General features: G+C 32.3%; 1 protein-coding gene across 2 annotated transcripts in view; it reads right to left on the bottom strand.

Annotated features, from left to right (window-relative positions):
• Nucleotides 1-4,327: 4,327 nt before the first annotated feature.
• LOC114328884 (zinc finger protein 239-like) overlaps nt 4,328-26,851 on the bottom strand; it is a 44,532-nt gene continuing 22,008 nt past the window's right edge. The window contains exon 4 of one of the 2 annotated variants that reach the window (XM_028277856.2): nt 4,328-4,687. In XM_028277856.2, coding sequence (XP_028133657.1) covers nt 4,680-4,687 — 8 coding nt within the window. In that variant the 3' untranslated portion in view covers nt 4,328-4,679. The remainder of the gene's footprint in view (nt 4,688-26,851) is intronic. The other variant, XM_028277857.2, reaches the window with a different exon arrangement.

Genomic DNA, 26,851 nt, shown 5'->3' with positions numbered 1-26,851 from the left:
GGTGCCATTGACATCAATATCAATGCCACAAACTTCAATATTTTTATTAAATGTTTGGTTGAATACTATATTATTGTATTTAATATTATTAGAGATAATTATGCTAACACCTCCACCTCGTTTATTACGTCTATCTTTTCTAATAATATTAAATCCATGTAAGGACATTTCATACTTAGGTTTGTACCAAGTTTCCGAAATAAGAGCTATATCAAAGTGTTCTTCTGTAAAAAGTTGCGTAATAGAGTTTTTATTAGAGTACGCTGATCTAGCGTTCCACTGGACAATTTTTAAACCGGCCATATCAGGTAAAGAAATGTTTAATCACGCTGTTAATTATATTTTCTACATCTTGTATAGAGGGAACTGAACTATTAATCGCAGGGTTTCGAGCAGGAATGTCTGAAAAGAAATTATTGATTGAATCCTTCAAAGTAGTAGCGAATTCATTTTTAAGATGTTCATCGTTATTTTTAGATACATTTTTATTATAGTTTCCGAACTGGAATACGGGGCTAGCACAAAAGCTAAATTCGCTTGGAGCGGTAATAAGCGTAGGAGACGATGGGTGTATTTTTCGTTTTTTTCTAGTAGAAGCTGCAGTATTTGAAATATTTGCAATGGAAGGCAAATGTTTTGATGAGCTTTGAGCAATATTGGAATAGGTATTTGGCCTGGAAACTAATGAAGGGAATTCAGTAGTGGATGACAGTAACGGAGCAAATCTGTTTTTTTGAACAATACTAGTGTAGGCAGGATTGTCAATAACTTTTTCGGCCTCTTTGAAAGAAATATTAAGGTGTGCCATTGCTTCCTTAGTTCGTTTTTGTTTTTTATACTCTGAACAATCTCGATTTGTCGAGTTGTGTGAATTAGAGTTACAAAAAATGCAGAAGTTATCACATTGAGTGCATTCGTTATCATTTTCTTTGCCGCAGTTTCGGCATTTCTTTTTTCCTTTACATTGAGATGCAGAGTGACCGTAACGAAGACAATTGTAACACTGCATAACAGGATGAACGTACGTGTCTACAGGACATCTCACTTTATTTATATAAATAAATTGGGGAATTTTGTTCCCTGCAAATGTGACAATTATCATTTGACGGGGGATTTTTTCAATCACTCCGTCTTTTATTACTTTTCGAAACATTCTTTGAACCTTACGAACAGAACACTCTGATTTTATAACTTTAACAAGATCATTTTCAGTCAGATATGTATCGACCGATCTCACAATACCTTTTTTTTCAGTTAAATGTGAGGGGATATAAGCTATCAGTTTATTGTCTTTGAATACCGAATTTTCCACTAATTTGTTCGCAACTAACCCTGAATTAACTTCAATTTTAAGTCTGTTACGACCCACGCTACTAATTTCTAAGATCGATTTTTCGTATTCCGAAAGTGCTAACAGTTTTTCACCAAGTCTCATTGGATGCAATCTTCCCACATTCAAAACTTCGTGTTCCACAAAAATTAAGTACGGACCTGTATCTCTTGACGTAAATCGATTATTAATGGAAATATCGCGTCTGAAAGACTGGTTTGGCTGGTCTAAATTACTTGCTGTTGTTGTTAATGAGCTTTTATTGTTATCATTATCTGCTGGAAAAACTTGATTTTTGTCCCCTGTTGCAATATTATTCTTATCGGCTTCTGTAAATCCACGAAAACCATCTTGATTAATATTTACATTTGAATCGTCGAGTTCCATGCCATCCAGAACCCTGATATCCTCGATTCTTATATTTGAAGATCGCGGCGGCTTCCCGCCGCCAGGTGAAGTTCCCGACATCCGTCCCAGACAGAAGTCGGATTTTTAAGTATAATTTCCCAGGACAAATTAAGTAATGAATCGACTTACTTGTAGAAATCCAAAAAACTTAACCAAATAAATGAGTAAAAGGTAAACAAACTGTGTATTTTTTGCGGCTATTAGTGAATCGACTTTTAAATCAAACACGTCTAATCACTAAGAGACTTGATAGACGACTGAGTTTTCAATCTAATAGCACATAAAACATTAAAAATATTACTCTACATCCCACCAAATTGAAAACAATGAAAACCTTCTCTGGTTATACCTCCGAGGCTTCTAAAATTTGCAAGACATAATGGATGCTGAGACTAAAGAAAATGAGGGAATTTTACAATTTATAATTCACATCCCATCTGCTCAGCGAAGGTTCTCATTGTTTTTCAATCTGGTGGGATGTAGAGTAATATTTTTAATGTTGTTTTATGTGTTATTATATTGAAAACTTAGTCTTTTAAAATTGGTAAAGTTAGTTCAAGCCACCAAGAGTAAGAGTCACACAGAAGCGCAAGTACGAGTTCAAAATCAATTTACAGATTCCTTCCAGATAACCAAAGAGCTAAAGCATGGAGATGGGCTAGCACCGACTCTGTTTAATATATGAAATGTATGGAATAGGGAAGAGTTGGACAAAACGGGATACCATTCTTGTTTATTTTTATTACGGAAAAAATGTTAAAGAAATTATCATAACATTATTTTTTATAGGTATAACATTTATTAAAGCACACAAAAAAAACATATATTTAGCTATTTTTAATGACTGGAAAATAGTAAAAAAAATATTTATTAAACTCCTGCACATCCCGTTTTAGCGTACCACGGTTGAATAAAACGGGATAGGTTCACAATATTTAATTTTTTGCATAAAATTATCTAAAAAGTAAATTTAAGTAGATATAAGACTGCAAAGCAAAATTTACCTTTGAAAAAACAATATCTTTAGTAGTCAGAAACTTAAAAATAGGCCTTTTTTATGTTTTATTGCAAAATAGGAAATAAGATATTTTATTTAGGACTAGGTACGTATATCAGAACAAAAGTCACATAAAAATATGTTGTTCTATTCTGCACTATGAGAACACGCTTTATCGCTATTTAAAGAATTTATAGGCAAAAAAATAAATAGCTGGATAAAACGGGACATAAAAAACTGTATCCCATTTTATACAACTTATAAGTGTCCCGTTTTGTCCACCTCAGACATTTTTCAAAACAAAAATGGCTCCTGCCTAAACGTGAAAGTAAAATTAGATACACTACACATGAGAATATTCGTCAATGAGTGCTTAATTAAATGTAATAGTCACCGGAATGATATGTTTAGATATGTAGGCAATCTAATATAGAAAACAACGCACTTAAAAGTACAAAGTACCAAAAAAATAGAGTCAAACAATTCTAAACACAACAACTTTTCATCAAATAGTGGCATCGAGGTAAAACGAACTGAGAGTGTTAAAATGACGACTGAGAACAAGTTTTCGTCGTTGTCCGATTGAGAGCAGCACTAGTTGGGTCTCTAGGCCAGGTATCCCGTTTTATCCAACTCTCCCCTATGTCATAAGAAAAATGCCCGTAAAATCAAAAAAAATATTGTTTGATAAGTCTAAGCAGATTTTAATGTATGCAGATGATGTAAACTTTAAACTAAAACTTTTGTTTTAACTAAAACAAAAAACTTTATGTGGAGCTTGGAGAAAATGCAAAACAAATGGGGCTAGCTGTCAACGTAGATAATACTAAAGCCCTAATACAAGCCAGGAATCAACGAAACATGCAGAATTTGACAAGAGACGACGCCAACATTGAAGCAGTAAAACAGCTCACATACCTGGGTGTACAAATAACTGAGGATGGCAGCGAGGAGGAGGAAATATTCAGAGAAGCATACTTCTCTCCGTCGCAGAATGGTATGTGGAGAACAAGGTTCAACCACGAGACACCAATATTACAAAGAATCCTCTATAGCAAATTATACAAAAATACAAAGATTGCGCTGTACAGGTCACCTTATTAGAATGGATACCTTTCCCCTGGACCCTTCAAATTATTTTTCAAATTACCTGCTGTAGTAAATGTCCTAAAACAAGTTTCACACTTGTGAAGGTTTTTCCCCAGAATGTGTTTGCCAATGCCTTCTTAAACTGCTTTGCTGAGAAAATTGCTCAAGACAAATTTCAAACTTGTAAGGTATTTCGCACATGGTTTCTCAAATGTGTTCGCACATGGTTTTTCAAATTAAATGCTGTAGTAAATGTCTTAAGCGGTCCGTAGACGGTCAACATTAACGTCACTATATTGTACAATAGGTAATATTAGTAGGTCGACCCACATGATGTATTATTGCACAATAAATTATGTAGTTCTCGACTGAAACTGGTGGTGTCAACATGTGGAATAAGACAGCTAGTTGTGTGGCTATTGCATTAGTTGTATCTATCTATAAAAATGACGAAGGAAAATAAACGCGGGTGGATGAAGGAATAGTTTAAAAAAAGAAATAAATGCACTCATGAACATTTATTAAATAATTTAAGAATTACTGAACCACGTGATTTTCAAAACTCTCCGCATCTGGATAATATTCTTTATATTGTCGTAGAAATTGATCGTACTGTTCATTTTTTTAAATTATATTACTATACATATATTAAAATTTTTAGTTTTGACCTTTCACAGAGCCGGTAACGACCGCTACACATCGATGCACTCTATAATAAACTTTCTTTCTTCTATTTTCCTTGGCAGCCATATTTTTAACACGATGTTCACAGCCAGAGTGATAAAACACGACTGAACCTATATTGCGCAATATAGGCCATAGACGTTTCAATATTAGTATACTGCAGAATAAAAATCAAAGTCCTGTTGATTGACGCAATATATTGCGCAATCGTTCAATATATTGTACACACACCGGCAAAATTAGCCGAACACCTTAAAAATGGGACATGTTTGATGTCACGAATTTCCTAAACCAGTGGTCCGATTTGAGTGATTCTTTTAGTATGTTATAGCCTTAATATTTAAGAATATCTTTGTAATAATATTATTGCTAGACAACTAAATATCATTTTATACCGGGTGTAACAATAATACTGTGTTTTTTTCTTAAAGTTTGGAAAACCCTGTGGACTATTCTAGCATATATAAAATATTAAAATTAAAACTCGGTTATAACCTTAGGCTTTCTTAAAATTTTATTTCTTGATTCATTCACTTATGTTGGAAAATAAAAAAGTTATGGGCTTTAACAACTAGCCATGTTTTTCATCGATAAATCCTCATAGTAGGGGAGGAAAGTATGCTAAATTTGCAGTTACTCGAGCGTTATGGCCTATGGGGACCTACTGGATTGTGAATAGTATGTGCTAAAACCAGAAAAAGGTTAAGTTAAGTTTTCCATATATTGGGGGACTTTTCATTTTTTAATTTATTTTTCATTTGAAACAATCGTTCTTTTCCGATTATAGAGCGATCCATCCATAATTCGAAAAAATGTGTCGAATAAAATTTGTTTATTTTTACGTAAAGAATCCAAATCTGCAATAAAAATTGGGGGCTCCTATTTAAGATTTTAAATTAAATCCCCCACCCCACTTCCGTGGGGGACGTGTTTGGTGCCATTCGATAGATTTTTCAAAAATATTGAATACGTGTATTTTGCAGTTTTTCGATCTGATGTTCAGCTAGTTCAGATGAAATCCACGGGAGTTCGTCATTGTGACATCGCTTATTAATTTATTTATTTATTACATCTATTGAATTACTTTAGGCTTGTTTATTAAACTAAGCAGATAATGATGGTAGGGGAGCCCAGGCGGGAATTTTTTCAGTTACTCGAGCGCGTCTGATTATCACATGGGGAGAAACCTTGTACCCTGTAAATGTACCTATAGGTACCATATATTGGTTCTTAACACCGGGGAATTCATTAAGGGGGACCGAGAAAAATCTATTCTTAGAAAAACTCGAAATCGTCAGATTAAGATTAGGTAAGTTAAGTACATGCAAAACAGTGTATATTTAAAAAATCTGACGATTTGAGCAGGGCGTAAAAAAATGGGTGAGTCACAAAGTTTCACAAAAAAAGCGAATATTTCACGAAATAAACGTCAGTTTGAAAAACTATAAAATACGTGTTCAATATTTTTCAAAAATCTATCGAATAATACTCAACACGTCACCCCACGGAGAGGGGTGGGGGTAAATTAAAAATTTTAAATGCGGTATTTCGCGAAATGAACATCAGGTCGTAAAACTGCGAAATACACGTATTCAATATTTTTCAAAAATCTATCGAATGGCACCGAACACGTCCCCCTACGGAGGTGGGGTTGGCGGGTTACTTTAAAATCTTAAATAGGAGCCCCCAATTTTTATTGAAGATTTGGATTCTTGACGTAAAAATAAGCAACTTTTATTCGCAACATTTTTGTAAATTATGGATAAATGGCGCTATAATCCGAAAAAAACGATTGTTTCAAATGAAAAATTAATTAAAAAATGAAAAGTCCCCCAATATATAGAAAACTTAACTTAACCTTTTTCTGGTTTTAGCACATACTATTCACAATCCAATAGGTCCCCATAACGCAAGAGCAGCTGCAAATTTAGCATACTTTCCTCCCCTACTATGAGAATTTATCGATGAAAAACATGGCTAGTTGTTAAAGCCCATAACTTTTTAATTTTCCAAAATAAGCAAATGAATCAAAAATGAAAATGTTAAGAAAGCCTACGGCTATAATTTAGTTTGAATTTCAATCCACAGAGAACGGCAGTTCTCACCAGTGGCGCACAACACCCCTACATGCGACACTATATATACACGAAATTTTCGATTTTCTAAACCTGACTGAATTGAAAATTGGGCCAAATCCCTTAAAGTTTAGGAAAAGACTCGTCCATCCATATGTTACTTCTCCATTTTGGTCCAAGGGTGTGGATTTTACGGCCCTTCCCATTTAAAGCCTGTTTTTCGTTCTCGTCCCCAAAACTCCCAAAAATTTCAAAAATTTAAGCCCGACCTTTGCGGCTTCTGATAGAATAGATCATTACCTTTCCAACGCATGTTTAATTTTGAAAATCGGTTATACCATTCAAAAGTTATCGAGCTCAGAAATATGACTCAATTTTTATTTAAAAAATGGAAAATGTTTGTGGATATGTATGTATGTATGTACAAGAATAAAAAACCGCTAAACGCCGTAAAAATGAGTGGCGCATACAATATTCCAGCTACAAAAGATCTGATATGAAAATTACGTGGCGCGAAAATGTATTTTCCACCTACCTCTACCGAAAGTATACTTTTCCGGACCTGATTGTAGGGAGCAAAGTTGTACTTTTCCTCCCTAGGGAGGAAAATATTTTTCCTCCCTAGGGAGGAAAAGTAAAAGTGACGTCATGGTATTTCATTCATGAAATATAACTTATTGACGCCCTGTATAATATCTATTTTCTATTACGGAGTATCTATACATTTTAACGTTTATTTATAAAACATCCTGTATTTTGCAGAATGGTAAAAAACAGTAAATTGTTATTTTGATTTAACAATGTTTGCATTAATAATTTGACTTATATTTGACAGTTGACAGTTATATTGTACCTACTTGTTGTTTTAGTTCTAATAAATTTTGTTGGTTAGTTACATAAATAAATTAAGTAAAAATGAAAAAATGACTTGTTATTTGAGGAAGGTGGAAAACCCATATGTATAACATGGGAGTAAAGTGCCTTTTCCTCCCTTAAATAATTACTGCCCTCCGCTACGCGTCGGGCAGTAAACTTCATTCTCGGGAGGAAAAGTTACACTTTCCTCCCTTGTTATACAAATAGCTATTTCATTTTGATGCAAAACAAAATTCTAGTTTTATTTTAAAAGATTTTTCCATAATATTTGCTAAAATTGAAGTAAACGCGCCACAAAAGAGTTTCAAAATTCAAACTGTATCAAATTTACTCTTTTGTGGCGCGTTTACTTCAAATTTAGCAAATATTATGGAAAAATCTTTTAAAATAAAACTAGAATTTTGTTTTGCATCAAAATGAAAATACATTTTCGCGCCACGTAATTTTCATATCAGATCTTTTGTAGCTGGAATATTGTATGCGCCACTCATTTTTACGGCGTTTAGCGGTTTTTTATTCTTGTATCAGGAGTTTTTCAAGTTATATACAAATTAAATGTATGAAGTTGAATGCAATTTTTCTCGATTACACGTCAAGCTTTATAAATGGTCACCTTTGTCGCATTATCTCCCAAATGATCTAGTGACCATCGAATGTATACTGGATTTTTTTTCTAGTCGAAATAGAATAAATAAAAATATTGGGATGGCCGGTAAATGAACTCAGATTATCCGTTACAGATCAAATTTAGCGTCGTAACCACTACAACTACATAAACCATTTCGGGAATAATAGTTAATTGGATTATACATTTCTAACTTAAGACTTCTAAACGGCTTAACCGATTTTGATCACTAAACATGAGTTTGAAACGTATTGACAAGTAGTATCTGATGCATCTGAGTTCAAGTATGAAAACTAAAGTTGTTACAGAAATTATTGAGCTTGAACTGTTTTTCCCCATAGGAAATAGATTTGATCATACTTATGAAGCGTATAACTTAAAATTTCTAATTTTCCCGGATATGAGGTAAACAACGTTAGATTAGCCTAGAGTCCTTCTACAAACGCTCAGTTATTGGCGCAATTCGTAGGTTGAAATTTTGAGTAATTGTCGAAAAACCAAAATTTTCAAAGTTTAGTTTTTCAATTTTTTGGCTATACTGAGCCGTGTGTACGTCTGAGCTTGATCGCTTAGGCAACGTTTGAAAACCTAACTCAACCCTATTGATGTGGTTTATTTGCGATTTTCCTGTCTCTCCTTGAACCTAAGATATATACGCCCAAAAAATTTGCCATTTTGTATCTACCTAGCCCTATAGCTGGCTTACGGGTAGTCAGAAGTCAAAAATTACACCGGTTCTGAATCGGCCCTCACACCCTCTTGAAACACAGAAAAACAATTCAGATCGGTGTAACTTTTCCACATACATACATACATACATACATACATATGTACATATCCACAAATATTTTCCCCTTTTTAAATAAAAATTGAGTTCTAATTCTGAGCTCGCTAACTTTTAAACGGTATAACCGATTTTCAAAATTAAACATGCGTTGGAAAGGTCATGATCTATGCTATCAGAAGCCGCAAAGGCCGAACTTAAGTTTTTGAAATTTTTGGGAGTTTTGGGGACGAGAACGAAAAACAGACCCTAAATAGGAAAAGCCGTAAAATCCACAGCCTTGGACCAAAATGAAGAAGTAATATATGGATCTAGGAGTCTTTTCCTAAACTTTAAGATGGGATTTGGCTCAATTTTCAATTCAGTCAGGTTTAGAAAATCGAAAATTTCGTGTATATAATATATAGTGTCGCATGTAGGGGTTGTGCGCCACTGGCGAGAACTGTCGTTCTCTGGTAATTTTCAAAATTAGATGTGCGTTGGAAAGGTAATGATCAGTACTAGCAGAAGCCGCAAAGGTCGAACTAATATTTTTGAAATTTTTGGTAGTTTTGAGAACGAGAACCTTGGTCGCAATCTCTCCCAAATGATCTAGAACTTACGACACCAGTGATAAGACAATCCGAGTTCATATCCCAGCCATCCTAATAATTATGTAATTATGGCCGGCAAATGAACTCGGATTGCCCAATCAAACTAGCATCGTAACCACTACAGGTACATAAACCATGATTGATTAATAACATTGATTTTTTCGATATAAACTAAATTTCGATAACCAATAAATCGAAAACTATTAATTTTATCAAAAAAATATAAAACATTTTTTGCTTACAATTAATGTTTTTACCAACATTTGCGGTCAAAATATAATAAAAAATTTCCACCCTCGAGACGGGGTGGCAACCACCCCATGGTAAAAGCGTCTTTCGGAATAATACAGATTTTGATCCTTAGACTCTCCACTACTTATTCTCAAATTTTCAAGCAAATCGATCCATTCTGTAAAAATTGCGAAGTGAAAAGTTTCAGTTCCTGGACTAATTATACTTTTGGAGCTCTATAACTTCTGAACGGCTGAACTGATGTTGATCACTAAATATGAGTTTAAAACGTATTGACAAGTATTATCTGATGCATCCAAGATCAAGTATGATAACTGAACGTATTAGAGGAATTATTGAGCTTGAAAAACGGTTTTTCCCATAAGAAATAGATTTGATTATACTTATAAAGCCTATAACTAAAAAATTCGAATTTTCCCAGATATGAGATATACACCGTTAGACGCGTCCTGAGTCTTCCTACAAACGCTCAGTTATTGGCGCAATTCGTAGGTTGAAATTTTGAGTAATTGTCGAAAAACCAAAATTTTCAACGGTTAATTTTTCAGTTTTTCGGCTATGGTGAGCAGTGTGTATGTCTCAGGTTGATCGCTTAAGCACCGTTTGAAATCTTAACTCATCCCTATTAATTTGGTGTATTTGCGGTTTTCCTGTCTCTCCTTGAACCTAAGATATATACGCCCAAAAAATATGCTATTTTGTATCTATCTAGTCCTCTAGCTGGCTTACCGGTAGTCAGAAGTCAAAAATTAGACCGGTTCTGAATCGGCCCTCACACCCTCTTGAAACACAGAAAAAAAAAATTCAGATCGGTGTATCTTTTCCACACACATACATACATACATACATACATACATACATACATACATATCCACAAACATTTTCCCTTTTTTAAATAAAAATTGAGTCATACTTCTGAGCTCGATAACTTTTGAATGGTATAACCGATTTTCAAAATTAAACATGCGTTGGAAAGGTAATGATCTGTGCTATCAGAAGCCGCAAAGGTCGGGCTTAAGTTTTTGAAATTTTTGGGAGTTTTGGGGACGAGAACGAAAAACAGACTCTAAATGGGAAGGGCCGTAAAATCCACACCCTTGCGCCTTGGACCAAAATGGAGATATGACATATGGATGGACGAGTCTTTTCCTATTCTTTAAGATGGGATGTGGCCCAATTTTCAATTCAGTCAGGTTTAGAAAATCGAAAATTTCGTGTATATATAGTGTCGCTTGTAGGGGTGTTGTGCGCCACTGGTGAGAACTGCCGTTCTCTGTGGATGTATGTATGTATGTGTGTGGAAAAGTTAAACCGATCTGAATTTTTTTTTCTGTGTTTCAAGAGGGTGTGAAGGCCGATTCAGAACCGGTCTAATTTTTGACTTCTGACTACCCGTAAGTTAGCTAGAGGACTAGGTAAATACAAAATAGCATATTTTTTGGGCGTATATATCTTAGGTTCAAGGAGAGACAGGAAAACCGCAAATACACCAAATCAATAGGGTTGAGTTAAGCTTTCAAATGGTGCTTAAGCGATCAACCTGAGACATACACACTGCTCACCATAGCCGAAAAACTGAAAAATTAAACTTTGAAAATTTTGGTTTTTCGACAATTACTCAAAATTTCAACCTACGAATTGCGCCAATAATTGAGCGTTTGTAGAAGGACTCAGGACACGTCTAACGGTGTATACCTTATATCTGGGAAAATTCGAATTATTAAGTTCTAGGCTTCATAAGTATGATCAAATCTATTTCTTATGGAAAAAAACGGTTTTTCAAGCTCAATAATTCCTGTAATACGTTCAGTTATCATACTCGATCTTGGTTGCATCAGATACTACTTGTCCATACGTTTCAAATTCGTGTTTAGTGATCAACATCAGGTAAGCCGTTCAGAAGTTATAGAGCTCCAAAAGTTTAATTAGTCCAGGAACTGAAATTTTTCACTTCGCAATTTTTACAGAATGGATAGATTTGCTTAAAAATTTGACAATAAGTAGTAGATAGTCCAAGGATCAAAATCTATATGATGCCGAACGACGCTTTTACCATGGGGTGGTTGCCACCTCATCTCGAGGGTGGAATTTTTTTTTTATATTTTGACCGCAAATGCTGGAAAAAATATTAATTATAAGCAAAAAATGTTCATTATACATTTTTTTGATAAAATTAATAGTTTTCGATTTATTAGTTATCGAAGCTGTTAGTTTTATATCGGAAAGATTACCAGATAACGGCAGTTCTCGCCAGTGGCGCAGAAATAAACCCCCCTACACGCAACACTATTATATACACGAAATTTTCAATTTTCTAAATCTGACTGAATTGAAAATTTTGCCAACTCCCATCTTCAAGTTCAGAAAAAGATTCACCCATTCATATGTCAACCATCCATTTTGGTCCAAGGGTGTCGATTTTAAGGCCCTTCCTATTTAGGGTCTGTTTTTCGTTCTGGTCCCCAAAACTCCCAAAAACTTCGAAAATTTATGTCCAACCTTTGCGGCTTCTAACAGTACTGATCGTTACCTTTCCAACGCATGTCTAATTTTGAACATTACCAGAGAACGGCAGTTCTCGCCAGTGGCGCACACCCACACCACCCTACACGCGACACTATATATACACAAAATTTTCGATTTTCTAAATCTGACTGAATTGAAAATTGGGCCAACTCCCATCTTAAAGTTCAGAAAAGACTCACCCATTTATATGTCAACCATCGATTTTGGTCCAAGGGTGTAGATTTTACGGCCCTTCCTATTTAGGATCTGTTTTTCGTTCTCGTCACCAAAACTCTCAAAAAGTTTAAAAATTTGTCCAACCTTTGCGGCTTCTAATAGAACTGATCATTACCTTTCCAACGCATGTCTAATTTTGAAAATCGGTTATACCATTCAAAAGTTATAGAGCTTAGAAATGTGACTCAATTTTTATTTAAAAAAGGGAAAATGTTTGTGGATATGTATGTATATGTGTTTGAAAGTTAAACCGATTTGATATTTTTTCTCTGTATTTAAAGAGGGGGTCAGGGCCGATTTAGAACCGGTGTAGTTTGTGACTTTTGACCATCCATAAGCCAGCTATAGGACTTGGTAGGTACAAAACAGCATATTTTTTGGGGGTATATATATTCGGATCAAGAAGAGGCAGGAGAACCGCAAATGCATCAAATCAATAGTCTTGACTTTCAAATGGTGTCTAAGCCGTCAGGATTAGACATACATACGGCTCAGTATAGCCGAAAAACTGAAAAACTAAACTTTGAAAATTTTGGTTTTTCGACAATTACTCAATATTTCAACGTACGAATTGCGCCAATAACTTAGCGTTTGTAGAAGGACTCAAGACGAATCTAACGATGTATACCTCATATCCGGGAAAATTCGAATTTTTAGGTTATAGGCTTCATAAATATGATAAAATCTATTTCCTCTGGGAAAAACGGTTTCGAAAGCTTAATAATTCCTGTAATAGCTTCAGTTATCATACTTGACCTTAGATCCATCAGATACTACTGGTCAATACGTTTCAAACTCATGTTTACTGATCAAAATCGGTTAAGCCGTTTAGAAGATATTAAGATACAAAAGTATAATCCAATTAACGATTATTCCCCAAATGGTTTATGTTTATGTAGTTGTAGTGGTTACGACGCTAAATTTGATCTGGCAACGGGCAATCCGACTTCATTTACCGGCCATCTCAATATAGTTTTTTTTCAATATATTTCGAATAGAAAAAAATCTAGTGTACATTCGATGGACACTAGATCATTTGGGAGATAATGCAACAAAGGTGACAATTTATAAAGCTTGACGTGTAATAGAGGAACATTGCATTTAACTTCATACATTTAATTTATAAATAACTTTGAAAAACTCCTGATACAAGAATAAAAAACCGCTAAACGCCGTAAAAATGAGTGGCGCATAAAATATTCCAGCTACAAAAGATCTGATATGAATGTTACGTGGCGCAAAAATGGATTTTCATTTGATGCAAAACAAAATTTTAGTTTTATTTTAAAATATTTTTTCCATAATATTTGCTAAATTTGAAGTAAACGCGCCACAATAGAGTTTCAAAATTCAAACTGTATCAAAGTTACTCTTTTGTGGCGCGTTTACTTCAAATTTAGCAAATATTATGGAAAAAATATTTTAAAATAAAACTAAAATTTTGTTTTGCATCAAATGAAAATCCATTTTTGCGCCACGTAACATTCATATCAGATCTTTTGTAGCTGGAATATTTTATGCGCCACTCATTTTTACGGCGTTTAGCGGTTTTTTATTCTTGTATTTTATATATGCTAAAATATTCCACAGGGTGTTCCAAACTTTAAGAAAAAAACACAGTCTTATTGTTACACCCGGTATAAAATGATATTTAGCTGTCTAGCAACAATATTATTACAACGATATTCTTACATAATAAGGCTATAACATACTAAAGGAATCACTCAAATCAGACCACTGGTTTAGGAAATTCGTGACATCAAACATGTCCCATTTTTAAGGTGTTCGGCTAATTTTGCCGGTGTGTGTACAATATTAAAGATTGTGCAATACCGGGTGTCCACTTAAATTTTCCCCCATTTTAACTGCCTATAACTTCTAAACGGCTCAAGATAAAAATATGCAGTTTTCACTGAAATGTTTTATTTTAGTAAAAGTTTTGTCTGAATGGATTGAATTTTTTATATCGCTTTCAAATACGAAAAAAATGGCAGATATTTGAAAAAAACGTTGTTGACTTTTTTTTAATGGAACACCCAGTATATTCTTTTGTAAATTGAAAGAAAGGTCATTCACCTATCTAGCGATATAAAGTTTTTCAAAATCGATTGTCAAATCACTGAGTAATTAATTTTTAAAATGAGAGGTGCAACGTGGATATCACATACCTAAATAACATAACTAACCAAGTTATGTGATTTCCATATTGCATCTCTCATTTTAAAAATTAATTGCTCAGTCATTTGACACCCGATTTCAAAAAATTTTATATCGCTGGATAGATAAATGACCGTTTTTTTCAAGTTTTTAGGTAAGTGACCATTTTTTATATAGCTTTTAAATATAAAATGGCGGATTTTTGAAAAAAAAAACGTTGTTGACTTTTTTTATTAAAACACCCAGTATATTTTTTGTATCTTGAAAAAACGGTCATTTACCTATTCAGCGATATAAAAATTTTTAAAATCGGTTGCCAAATGACTGAGCAATTAATTTTTAAAATGAGAGATGCAATGTGGAAATCACATAACAATATCATTTTGCTCAGTTATGTTATTTAGGTATGCTAAAAAACTTTATATCGCTAGATAGGTGAATGACCTTTCTTTCAATTTACAAAAAAATATACTGGGTGTTCCAGTAAAAAAAGTCAACAACGTTTTTTTTCAAAAATCCGCCATTTTTTTTCGTATTTGAAAGCGATATAAAAAATTCAATCCATTCAGACAAAACTTTTACTAAAATAAAACATTTTAGCGAAAACCGCATATTTCTATCTTGATCCATTTATATCCATATCTTCTATCTTGATTCTTGATTTCTATCTTGATCCATAGGCAGTTAAAATGGGGGAAAAAATAAGTGGACACCCGGTATATTGACAAAAAATATTGAGCACATAGAGGCCACTTTAAAGCAAATTTCCACACTTGTAACGTTTCTCCACAGCGTGTGTTCGCAAATGCAATTTCACAGGAGCTGCTGTAGTGAATCTCTTAAAGCAAATTTCACACTGGTGACGCTCTTTTCACACCATACGACTTTCGTCGTTACGACAAACGATCGTAACGACAGTTTGTCGTACATTCCGTTAGTCCAATACAGCAATTACGCTGCTGTACTGCCGTGCTGTCAGTGAACCACGGCATTAAATCAGCTTGCACATTTAACGACAGTTAGTTAGTCGTGTAGTACCAGTGAATCCAGTGGCACGTACATAATAACAGAAAATATTAATGGTAAATTTTTAATTGCGCTGGTACCAAATATACCGTTGTTGTAGGATAAAACTGATCACAAATTGAGTTATAACCTTGAATATATTTATTTAACCTATTAGTACCCAACGTTGTGTAAACGCATTTTTAATTGTATTTTTTTAATGTATCACTACTTGAATAAAATGTTTTTGCTACATTTTATTTAAAACAGAACATAAAGTACCTACAAATCTAATAAAATATTTTGAAATAATTAAAACAGTAGGTATACACTATATTTTAATATAATGAATGCATATTGAAATAAAAAAAAATATGAAAAACATATTTTTAAGAAACGCTTTTCTTTAGTTACGAGTGACTAAAATTAAACATATTATAAAAAAAATCAACTAAAAAGCAAAAAATTTAAAAAAATTTAAAAATCATAACACATTCGTCAAAGAAAAGCGTGGCGCGTCTTCATAGAATAAACGGTTTTCGCACCACGCTTTTCTTTAACGAATGTGTTAGATTTTTTCAATTTTTTTTATTTTTTGCTTTTTAGTTGTTTTTTTTATAATATGTTTAATTTTAGTCACTTGTAACTAAAGAAAAGCGTTTCTTAAAACTATTTTTTTCATATTTTTTTATTTTTTACTTTTTAATCTTACACTTTTCAAACATTAAAATATATCGTCATGTTTATTAAAATATGTATAAAACATATGATGTATAAACATGAAAAGTAGTCGGAATCGGCAAAAAATTTAAAACTTGTTGTTTATTTATGAAGCATAACGTAAACAATTAACGTAAAAAGTGAAATTATGTATAGTTCATATAATTAGCTATAATCTGTAAAAGATTCATTGTAAAAATCAAGAGAATTTAAGCATTTTCCGCTAAAGTCGTTTTTTTACTTAAACAATTAATAAACAACAAAATTTTTATTGATTATTCGTGTATTGTTCCCGCGAATGCATATTATGTCTGCAAAATTTTAGTCATTTGCATTGAAGAACAGGCAGTCAAATTAACGTTCAAAGATTTGACCCAAACGATTGAACTAAAGAAAAGCGTTTAATTAATTAATACGACTAAACGAATTCTAATGTTAATTGTAGCACCAAACGTCTCTACCGGTAGTTCTTCTAAGACTACGATAAAAACACGATTTTTTTGAATGCGAGTTTTGGTTGCAGTTTTGTTTCGTATCGTATTGAAATTTGACACGAATAAATGCTGATTTATATATAGGGTGTCCCAAAAGTAGCGGAACGGTCGAATATTTCGCGAACTAAGCATCGGATCGAAAAACTGAAAAATACGTTTTCAATAATTTTCAAAAATCTATCTAATGACATCAAACACCAATCCCCACTATACCCCTGGAAGTGGGGGGGGAGTAACTTTAAAATCCCAAATGGAAACCCCCAGTTTTTCTTGCAAATTTGGATTCGTTGTGTAAAAGTAAGCAACTTTTATACAAGACATTTTTTCGAAATGTGGATAGATGGCGCTATAATTGGCAAAAAACAGATTTTTAATCTTTTTCGAAAACCTATCGAATAATACTAAACATGACCTTCCAACCCACCCCCTGGAGGTGGGGTGGGGGTAACTTTAAAATCTTAAATAGCAACTCCCACTTTTTATTGCAGATTCGGATTCGTCATAAAAAATTAAGCAACATTTATTCAAAACATTTTTTAAAATGTCTGATAGATGGCGCTAATAAATCGTATTTTTCCAATTAAAGTGCCATCTATTAACAATTCTAAAAAATGTTTCGAATAAATGTTGCTTAATTTTTCATGACGTATCCGAATCTGTAATAAAAAGTGGGGATCCGAATCTGTAATAAAAGTGGGGAAAAAGATTTTAAAGTTACCTCCCACCCCACCTCCAAGGGGTGGGTTGGAGGATCACGTTTGGAGTTATTCGAAAGGTTTTCGAAAAAGATTAAAAATCTGTTTTTTAGTTTCTCATTTGGAAGTGTATTTCGTGAGATATTAGACCGTTTCTATAATTTACCTATGGTATCAGGATAAATCGTTTTTCCCAATTATAGCGCCATCTATCCACAGTTCGAAAAAATGTCTTGAATAAAAGTTGCCTACTTTTACGTAACGAATTAAAATCTGTAAGAAAAACTAGGGGTTTCCATTTGAGATTTTAAAGTTACCCCCCACCCCACCTCCAGGGGGTGTAGTGCTTGGTGTCATTGGATAGATTTTTGAAAATGATTGAACACAGTTTTTCGATTCGATGTTTAGTTCGCGAAATATTTGACCGTTCCACTACTTTTGGGACACCTTGTATAAACAAATATATGAGCGTTCAAAATTTGAAACTTTATTGTTTATTTATGAAGCATAACGTAAACAATTAAAGTAAAAAGTGAAATTATGTATAGTTCATATCATTAGCTACAATCCGTAAGTGAGTGCGCAGACTGCAGACTTTTTAGTCGGCCGATAGTTTAGTCGGCTTCTTAATCAGTACACAGAGATATGCATCTGTGAATCGGTGTAATGTGCGCACCTGCATACCTCTCTGTACTGATTAAGAAGCCGATTAACTAAACTATCGGCCGACTAAAAAGTCTGCAGTCTGCACACTCACTAAAAGTTTCAAGTTTCTACATTGTAAAAAACAAGAGATTTTAAGCATTTTCCATTAAAATCGTTTTTTTTATTTAAACAATTAATAAACAAAAAAAAAATTTATTGACTATTCCCTAATTGTTCCCGCGAATACATATGTCTGCAAATTTGCATTCATTTGCATTGAAGAAAAGTCAGTCAAATTAACGTCTAAAGATTTGATGCAAACTATTGAAGTAAAGAAAAGCGTTTAAAAATCTAAAATTCTTTTTTCATATTTTTGTCAATGTAATTTCTATAAACGTTAATGTTTATATGGGATTAGCCACAGTTAGGTTGTAATGATAATTAGATATTTTTAACTAAAATTCTTACTAGACGTAAAATTAAATTTCTGATAGAGTAAAACCTCCGTTAACCGAAATAATTGGGGGAGGCCGTTTAGGATAACAAGAATTTCGGTTAAAAATAACATTGTTTTTTGTATTCTTCTTGTATCAAATGACATAGTATTCTTGGTCAAACTTAGCATTAAAAAATACTATGAGGTAATTTCGTAATGTTGTCTTTTATGGTTGTGAAAACCAGTGCTCATAAAACACAAAACACACACACACATTTGTCAACGATATTTTGCAGCTATATCTAATGAAGAAATACATTAAACCATAACTAATTACATATTACCAAAATCATATGAAAAAATGTTCTGGGTCGAAAATACCCACGATATGCATTCTTGGGTTAAATAACTTTATATAGTAATAAAAAACATGTGATGTATATTTAATTGAGTTCTTTAGTTGTATAAAAGCAATGTTGACAAATTAACATCGAATTATTGTTTCCGTTTTGTGATAAAAAATTACTTTTATTGACGAAATGATTAAAACTGTAAATATTGAGCCGTTTCGGTTAAACGATGTTTCGGTTAACGGAGGTTTTACTGTATATGCATTATCAATTTATATTGGTAAAATTGATCTATCTATCAATAGAGAAGATAGTATGTATATCGTATTTCAAAAATCTTTTTGTTTTTGCGTACCTAATCGATTTCAATAATTTTGCAATTAAGTATTTTCTATGGGAAATAAGCCACAATTTTACTAAAAAATGAATTTATTAATATTTCGAAGCCCAAATCGGGTTTCGTTGTCAAAATACAAAATTATTTTGTATTAAAGGGTACCCCCCGTTAAGATAGGCAAAATGCCCTCACTCCCAGAATTCAATTTTATTATTTTTTTTACGTTCTATGCAACTAAAAAATGAGATAACGCGGATTTTTAGCTTGCCACCCCCTTACCCCTCCCCCCACAGCCAAAAACGTAGATTTTTAGATTTAATTTTTTTTAGTTGGGTTGCAATTGATTTAAAAATTTCAAAAAATTCACACGTGTAGCTGAGGCTTTTACAAAACATATACATTTTCTATGAACCCGTAGGTCGAGTGTACATAACCTCAAATTTTTTTCTAACTTTTTTAAAACCTATAACTTTTTTTTGGAGGGGGCTGCAGATCCAATTTTTTTTGAATGTTGTGTATTTTATCAAAAGTTATCTCTCTGATTTTTTTCAGATTTTTCCGTCAGGTGCGCCATCTTGAAAAATCAAGAAAACTGTTTTTTTAGGGGGTTTTTGGGGATTTTCTCCATTTTATAGACTGCAGCATAGATCAACTCAAGGTTAATTATATTTTTTGTGGTCGATACAGCCTGAATATTTTTTTTTTATTTTTTTCTATAATTCTATATGATTTTAAAAAATTAGGACTCACCGCAATTTTAGCCGACTTTCCCTATTCCCCCTCCCCCACAACCAAAAATGTCAATTTTTCGATTTTATTTTTTTTTAAGTTGGTTTGCAATTACATTATAAATGTTATTCTGAAACTATTTCTTTATGGCATTTTTGTAATTAACTATTCTAAATGGTCATTTTTTAGTTAAATTGTGGCTTATTTCCCATTTAGAATAGTTAATAATTATTAAATTATTAATTACAAAAAATTCACACGCACAAGCTGAGGCTTTTACAGATCATCTATTTTTATGGACCCGAAGGTCGAGTGTACATATTATAACCTCTTTTTTTTGTTTTTTAATACGTACGTATATTTTTTTTTGTGATGGCTGCATGTCTATTTTTTTTGTGTTTTGTGTATTTTATCAAAAACTATATTTCTGACTTTTTTCAGATTTTTCCGTAAGGTGAGCCATCTTCAAAAATCCGCAAAACTGGTTTGTTCGGTGGTTTTTAGGGATTTTCTCCATTTTATATACTTCAAAATAGATTAACTCAAGGTTTTTTTATAGGTTATGTAAGTATAATTTTAAACAACTGAGTTTTTAGGGATATTTTATACAGGGTGTCCCGAAAAGAATGGTCATAAATTATACCACACATTCTGGGGTCAAAAATAGTTCGATTGAACTTAACTTACCTTAGTACAAATGTGCTCACAAAAAAAGTTACAGCCCTTTGAAGTTACAAAATGAAAATCGATTTTTTTCAATATATCGAATAGAGATTTTTTATTGAAAATGGACATGTATAATTCTTATGTCAGGAACATCTTAAAACAAAATTATAGTGAAATTTGTCCACCCCATAAAAAATTTATGGGGATTTTGTTCCCTTAAACCCCCCCAAACTTTTGTGTACGTTCCAATTAATTCATTATTGTGGTACCATTAGTTAAACACAACGTTTTTAAAACTTTTTTGCCTCTCAGTATTTTTTCGATAAGCCAGTTTTTATTGAGATGCGGCTTCTTTTTCAATATATTTACGTAAAAATTTTATGGGGGTTTTGTTCCTTTAAACCCCCCTAATGTTTGTGTACGTTCCAATTAAACTATTATTGTGGTACCATTAGTTAAACACAGTATTTTTAAAACTTTTGTCTCTTAGTCTTTTGTTCATAAGTCACCTTTTATCGAGATGTAGCTTCTTTTTCAAAATATACCTAAAAATGTAAATTATAAATAAATTTTCAGATTATTAACAGGTCTCTATAACCGTACTTAACCATATACAAATATGTGGTGGATTCGACAAATATTCAAAATATCTCGATAAACACTGGCTTATCGAAAAAGTACTAAGAGGCGGCAAAAAAGTTTTAAAAATAATGTGTTTAACTAATAGTGTCACAATAATAATTTAATTGGAACGTACACAAAAGTTTGGGGGGTTTAAGGGAACAAAACCCCCATAAAATTTGTATGGGGTGCACAAATTTTACTTAATTTTTTTTAAAGATATTGCTGTCGTAAAAATGCCACATGTCAATTTTCAATAAAAAATCTCTGAGAGTTTTCGATATATGAAAAAAAATCGATTTTCATTTTGTAACTTCAAAGGGCTGTAACTTTTTTTGTGTGCACTATTGTATATAGATAAGTGAGGTTCAATCAACCTATTTTTGACCCCAGAATCTGTGGTATAATTTATGACCAATCTTTTCGGGACACCCTGTATAATTCGGTATTGAATAAACTTAAAAACAGCCTGCTAGTTTTCACAATCATAAACTTGCCAGGATGACACGTTCCACAATTAAAATTACGTTTCACAATTAAAACTTTCCCTGGTTCCATACCTACATAAAAGTTTGTCCGACTAGACACCGTCAAACTATTGACATATTTTCAGCTTGCTATTAATCAACTTTTTTTGGTACGCGGGATCCAGGCCTAATATTTTTTGAGATCAATACAGCCTGAATATTTTTTTTTCATTTTTTTTTACGTTTGATGTGTTTAAAAAATAAGCCTTAGCCCAATTTTAGCCCTCCTCCCTCTCAACCTGCCCAATAAATCATCATTTTTTCGTTTTCATTTTTTTATCAGTATATCTGTTGCTCAGTTTGTCCTCAAGTAAACTACATTTACAAAATAATTTCAAATTTTTGCAATATTTTTATATAAAGTAAAGATGTCATTGTGATATCTTTTAGGTAGGATACAAAAAACAAAAATAAAACAGAATAATCAATTTAAGAAAAATACATTATTTGAATATATCATACTTCTTGTCGTTTTGTGAATCAAAACATTTTGTTCTTTGTTCATTAGTTTTGTATTTAGTAGGTACCCTAATATTACCTTACGTCATACATATTCTAATTATTCAAACATGTTTGTACCATAGATATATAATACTCTAGATTGCGCCTTACGATCTTAAAATGGGTGACGGTTGCGACAGAGATAAATGAGCCTATTTGGTCGGTAGTCTCTTTCTAATTCAAGGGGAGTATCGACGACGTCACTATCCTACTCTGTCGTCGAGTATTTTAGATGGTTTGACAGTTCGAGCGGATGGCGACGAGAAGTCGTTTGTCTTCGGACGTGGATAATCCTGGTTCGAATCCCGTACCAATCTTTACTTTTTTTATTTTTTATTTAATCAATATTGCGTTTATTAGATATTATTACATCTCTAAAGTAAATCTATCCAAAGAAATATATAACAAATAAGAAAAACTGTGTAGGTACACTTCGCGTCAAAAAAAACTGGTACAACTCTTATAACCGAAAATCGTGTTTTTCAAGTTGTGTAAGTTAATCTTGTCACAAGTGTCATTCCAATTTCTAGGGCAACGTTGCCGGTTCAACGAAAATATTATATCAAACTAGGTAAAAACGGGGCTGTGCGACAGACCGCATTTTTTAATATACATACTAAAAACTAAAACAATTGTAATTTTCCGTCATCTCAATTAAGTATCCATACATTGATTCGTGTTTTATTATAATTTATGAAAATATTTCAATTCAAAAATAATGACAGATAATAAATCTTGACATGACTTTAAATTATTATGTTTAATGTCAAATCGAGAGGTCTGAGTGGTTTCTCCTAAATTGTAGGGCAAACCTGCATTAAGTTTTGTAGAATAAATAAAACACACTGGAAAAATTAAAAATTTAATTTGAAATTAATACAAAATGAATAACTTTTACAGTGAAGTGCGTAATTTAAATATATGTATTACAATTCGAAATATACATTTTAAACGTTATTTTTTTGTATTTAGATTTAGTGCAATTCCGTTATCTATGATGGCAACAACGAAGTGATTCACGAACAATAATTGTCAGTCTGAACACAGGTTTACATTGGAAAAAAAAAGTGTACCAGTTTTATATGACGCGAAGTGTACCTATAGATTTTTAAAAATATAAAAGCCAATGTTATTTTTTTAATAAGTTAATTGTAGAATAGTATAAAGTAATTGTTAAAAATATTCGTAAAAAATTACCAATAATTAATATCAACATAATGTACCATCGATTTATTAATTGAATCGGTCATTTCAAAACCAACATGAGTCACATATTCCTAATTTTACAGAAGAGCAAAGAAAACTAACTATTAATAGTCGAAAGATGGATGAAACGGATGACATCAAAATTCAGAGTTATATTGTAGTTTTGTTGCTAATGTTTTTACTGGACTGGTGTCGTTTTTGCACACAACGTTTATCTTAAAGGAGTCTATTCCTCTCAAAAAGTTAGTTTCTGAAAATTGTAGACTTTGCTGTTTTTGAAATGACCGATTCAATTATAAGTAATTAGACATTATTTTTATTTATGAAACTATAGGGCTTTTCATTCACAGTCATTTGTTTCGAGCTTCTGTCATGTGTCACATAATATTAATATATCTACATCATACGTTATTGGTAATAACAATGATAGAAACCAAAGACGTATGGTGTAGATATATTAATATTATGTGACACATGACAGAAGCTCGAAACAAATGACAATCGATGAAAAGCCCTATTGTTACAATTTTTTAAAAAAGTAGAAGCAAAACAAACATTCACATCATTCGAATAAGGACGAATTTATATTAATAACGAATGACTTTTATTTTACTATGCAGTTCACAAATTATGTATTCCAATATTAACTTACTATACATACATTTATTATCTGCTAGATTTACTTAGGTCCATTTTTCAGATGTAAAAATATCTAATAAACGCAATATTGATTAAATAAAAATAAAAAAAGTAAAGTTGGTATGGGATTCGAACCACGATTACCCACGTCCGAAGACCAAAGACCATTTCCCGTCACCACCCGCTCCAACTGTCAACACATATTACTCGATAAAGTGGGATATTCACGTCGTCGATATTCCCCTTAAATTAAAAAGAGACTACCGACCAAATAGGCTCATTTATCTCTGTCGCAACCGTTACCCATTTTAAGATCGCAGGGCGCAATCTAGAGTATTATATATCTATGGTTTGTACCATCTACATAACCTATATCTCTGCTCTGCCTATTATAATGTCATTTTGCTTCACGTTTATTGCCACGTAAAACACCATAAAAAGAATAAAGAAAGTATTACCAACGAATATATAGCTTCGTAAATACTCGTACAGTATTCGGAGAGTATATTCGTTGGTATTACACTTTACAGTTCTAAAGTCTTCATCGCTGTCTTCGTCTATTACAGGTATAACATCTGTATTGTCAAAGAGTTTTGTAAGATATTCTGCTGGCTTGATGATTTTTGTAAAATATCTTCCATGCGATAAATATTATATTATGGTAGCTACATGCGAATAACAGCATATGGTTATATTGCCGTTTGCGCAACTCGCACCTACAACAGTATCTATCGTTTAGTGTTTTCCAAACCATCTTCGTTTGGCTCATAATGCAAATAGTCCATGCTGTATGCTTGTCCCCATTAGGTAAATTATTCCGATTCATTTTTTTGCACAAACTTACTCAATAGACCAGGGCGCATCTGTAAAAATATTAGTACATTTGGACGTTGAGAGGTGACTCAATTTTTTTTGCAGAAATTGCTTGAAAATAACTCAAATAATAATATTTGAGTTATCTTCCCTCTCAAAAATGTCCGGAACATTGTTTAAATAATCAAAATGTCAAAAAATTAAGGAAAAATTCGATTTTTTTCTTCGTTTTTTGATTATAACTTTAAAAGTATTCATTTCCGAGAAAAGTTGTACTGACATAAAAGTTGCGTAATTCAATTTCCTACAATACCGAATTGGTTAGAAATTTAAAAAATACTCACCCTTGTTGCAAAATAGCAATAATTGCGAAAAAACCATACAAAAACAAGTATTCACATTTTACGTTTTTAAACCATTTATGCTACACTTAGGACCTTCATATTTCACCCAGAAAAACTATATGATACAGTAAAACAATACTATAAATTTTATTAAAATCGGTTCAATAGATTTTGCAAAATAAATTTTGCAATCCAGCTTTCGCAAAAAAAAAAATTCATTTTTTCAAAATGTTAAAGAACTGAAAATAAAGCAGGTAGCAAGTTGAAATTTTTTTTGCTTATAGAAGTGTACTGTAACTTTAATTTGGAATTTTCAAAATTAAAATCTATTAACTACCACGGCGTCAGGAATTTTTTTAAATAAACATTAATTATTGGTGCTACGCGCAGGACAGCGGGTAGTTTGCTCTGATTGGGCATTCCAATGACCTTTGATAAATATTGTTACATTTTAATTTTTATTACATTTCGATATAAATAAATAAATTTGTTTATTGCAAAATAAAAACACATACTCTATCCTTGGAAATAACACTTTTTTAGCAAAAACTTTCTTTGTTCATATATTTTAATTTGAAGAATAAAAGTTTATTATTTTTAAACATATTATGCAATTGTTTAAACAATATTTCATAAACAATAATAAAATGGGTTTGATTTTTGTGGAATTAAAATATTAAAATACAACAAAATATAGAGTAAGAAAATAATATATTAGATAAAGATTGGAAGAAATTTTGGTGGAAATCAACTTGTGTGAATCGAACACCGCTGTCCTGCGCGTAGCACCAAAAATTAATGTTTATTTAAAAAATTTCCTGACGCCGTGGTAATTAATCGATTTTAATTTTGCAAATTGCAAATGACAGGCACAGTACACTTCTATAACCAAAAAAAATTTGAACTTGCTATCTGCTTTATTTTCAGTTCTGTAACATTTTGAAAAAATGAATTTTTTTTGCGAATGCTGGATTGCAAAGCTTATTTTGCAAAATATATTGAACCGATCTTAATAAAATTTACAGTGTTGTTTTACTATATCATAAAGTATTTCTGGGTCAAATATGAAGGTCCTAAGTGGAGCATAAATGGTTGAAAAACGTAAAATGCGAATACTTGTTTTTGTATGGTCTTTTTCGCAATTATTGCTATTTGGCAACAAGGGTAACTATTTTTTAAATTTTTAACTGACTCTATATTATTGAAAATTTAATTACGCAACTTTTATGTTAGTACAACTTTTCTAAAAAATGAGTAGTTTTAAAGTTATAATCAAAAAACCAATAAAAAAATCGAATTTTTCCTTCATATTTTGACATTTTGATTATTTAAACAATGTTCCGGACCATTTTGAGTGGGAGGATAACTCAAATATTATTATTTGAGTTATTTTTAAGCAATTTCTGCAAAAAAATTTGAGTCACCTTTCAACGTCCACCTCAAAACAGATGGGCCCTGGACTACAAAAACAGGTCCTTATAACAAATCCACAAGGTGCCAGGCAGTACCGC

This window comes from Diabrotica virgifera, chromosome 7 (genome assembly GCF_917563875.1).
Source record: "Diabrotica virgifera virgifera chromosome 7, PGI_DIABVI_V3a".
Taxonomy (NCBI): domain Eukaryota; kingdom Metazoa; phylum Arthropoda; class Insecta; order Coleoptera; family Chrysomelidae; genus Diabrotica; species Diabrotica virgifera.
Note: the sequence above shows the minus strand (reverse complement) of the source record. Positions and strands in the feature narration are given on the sequence as shown.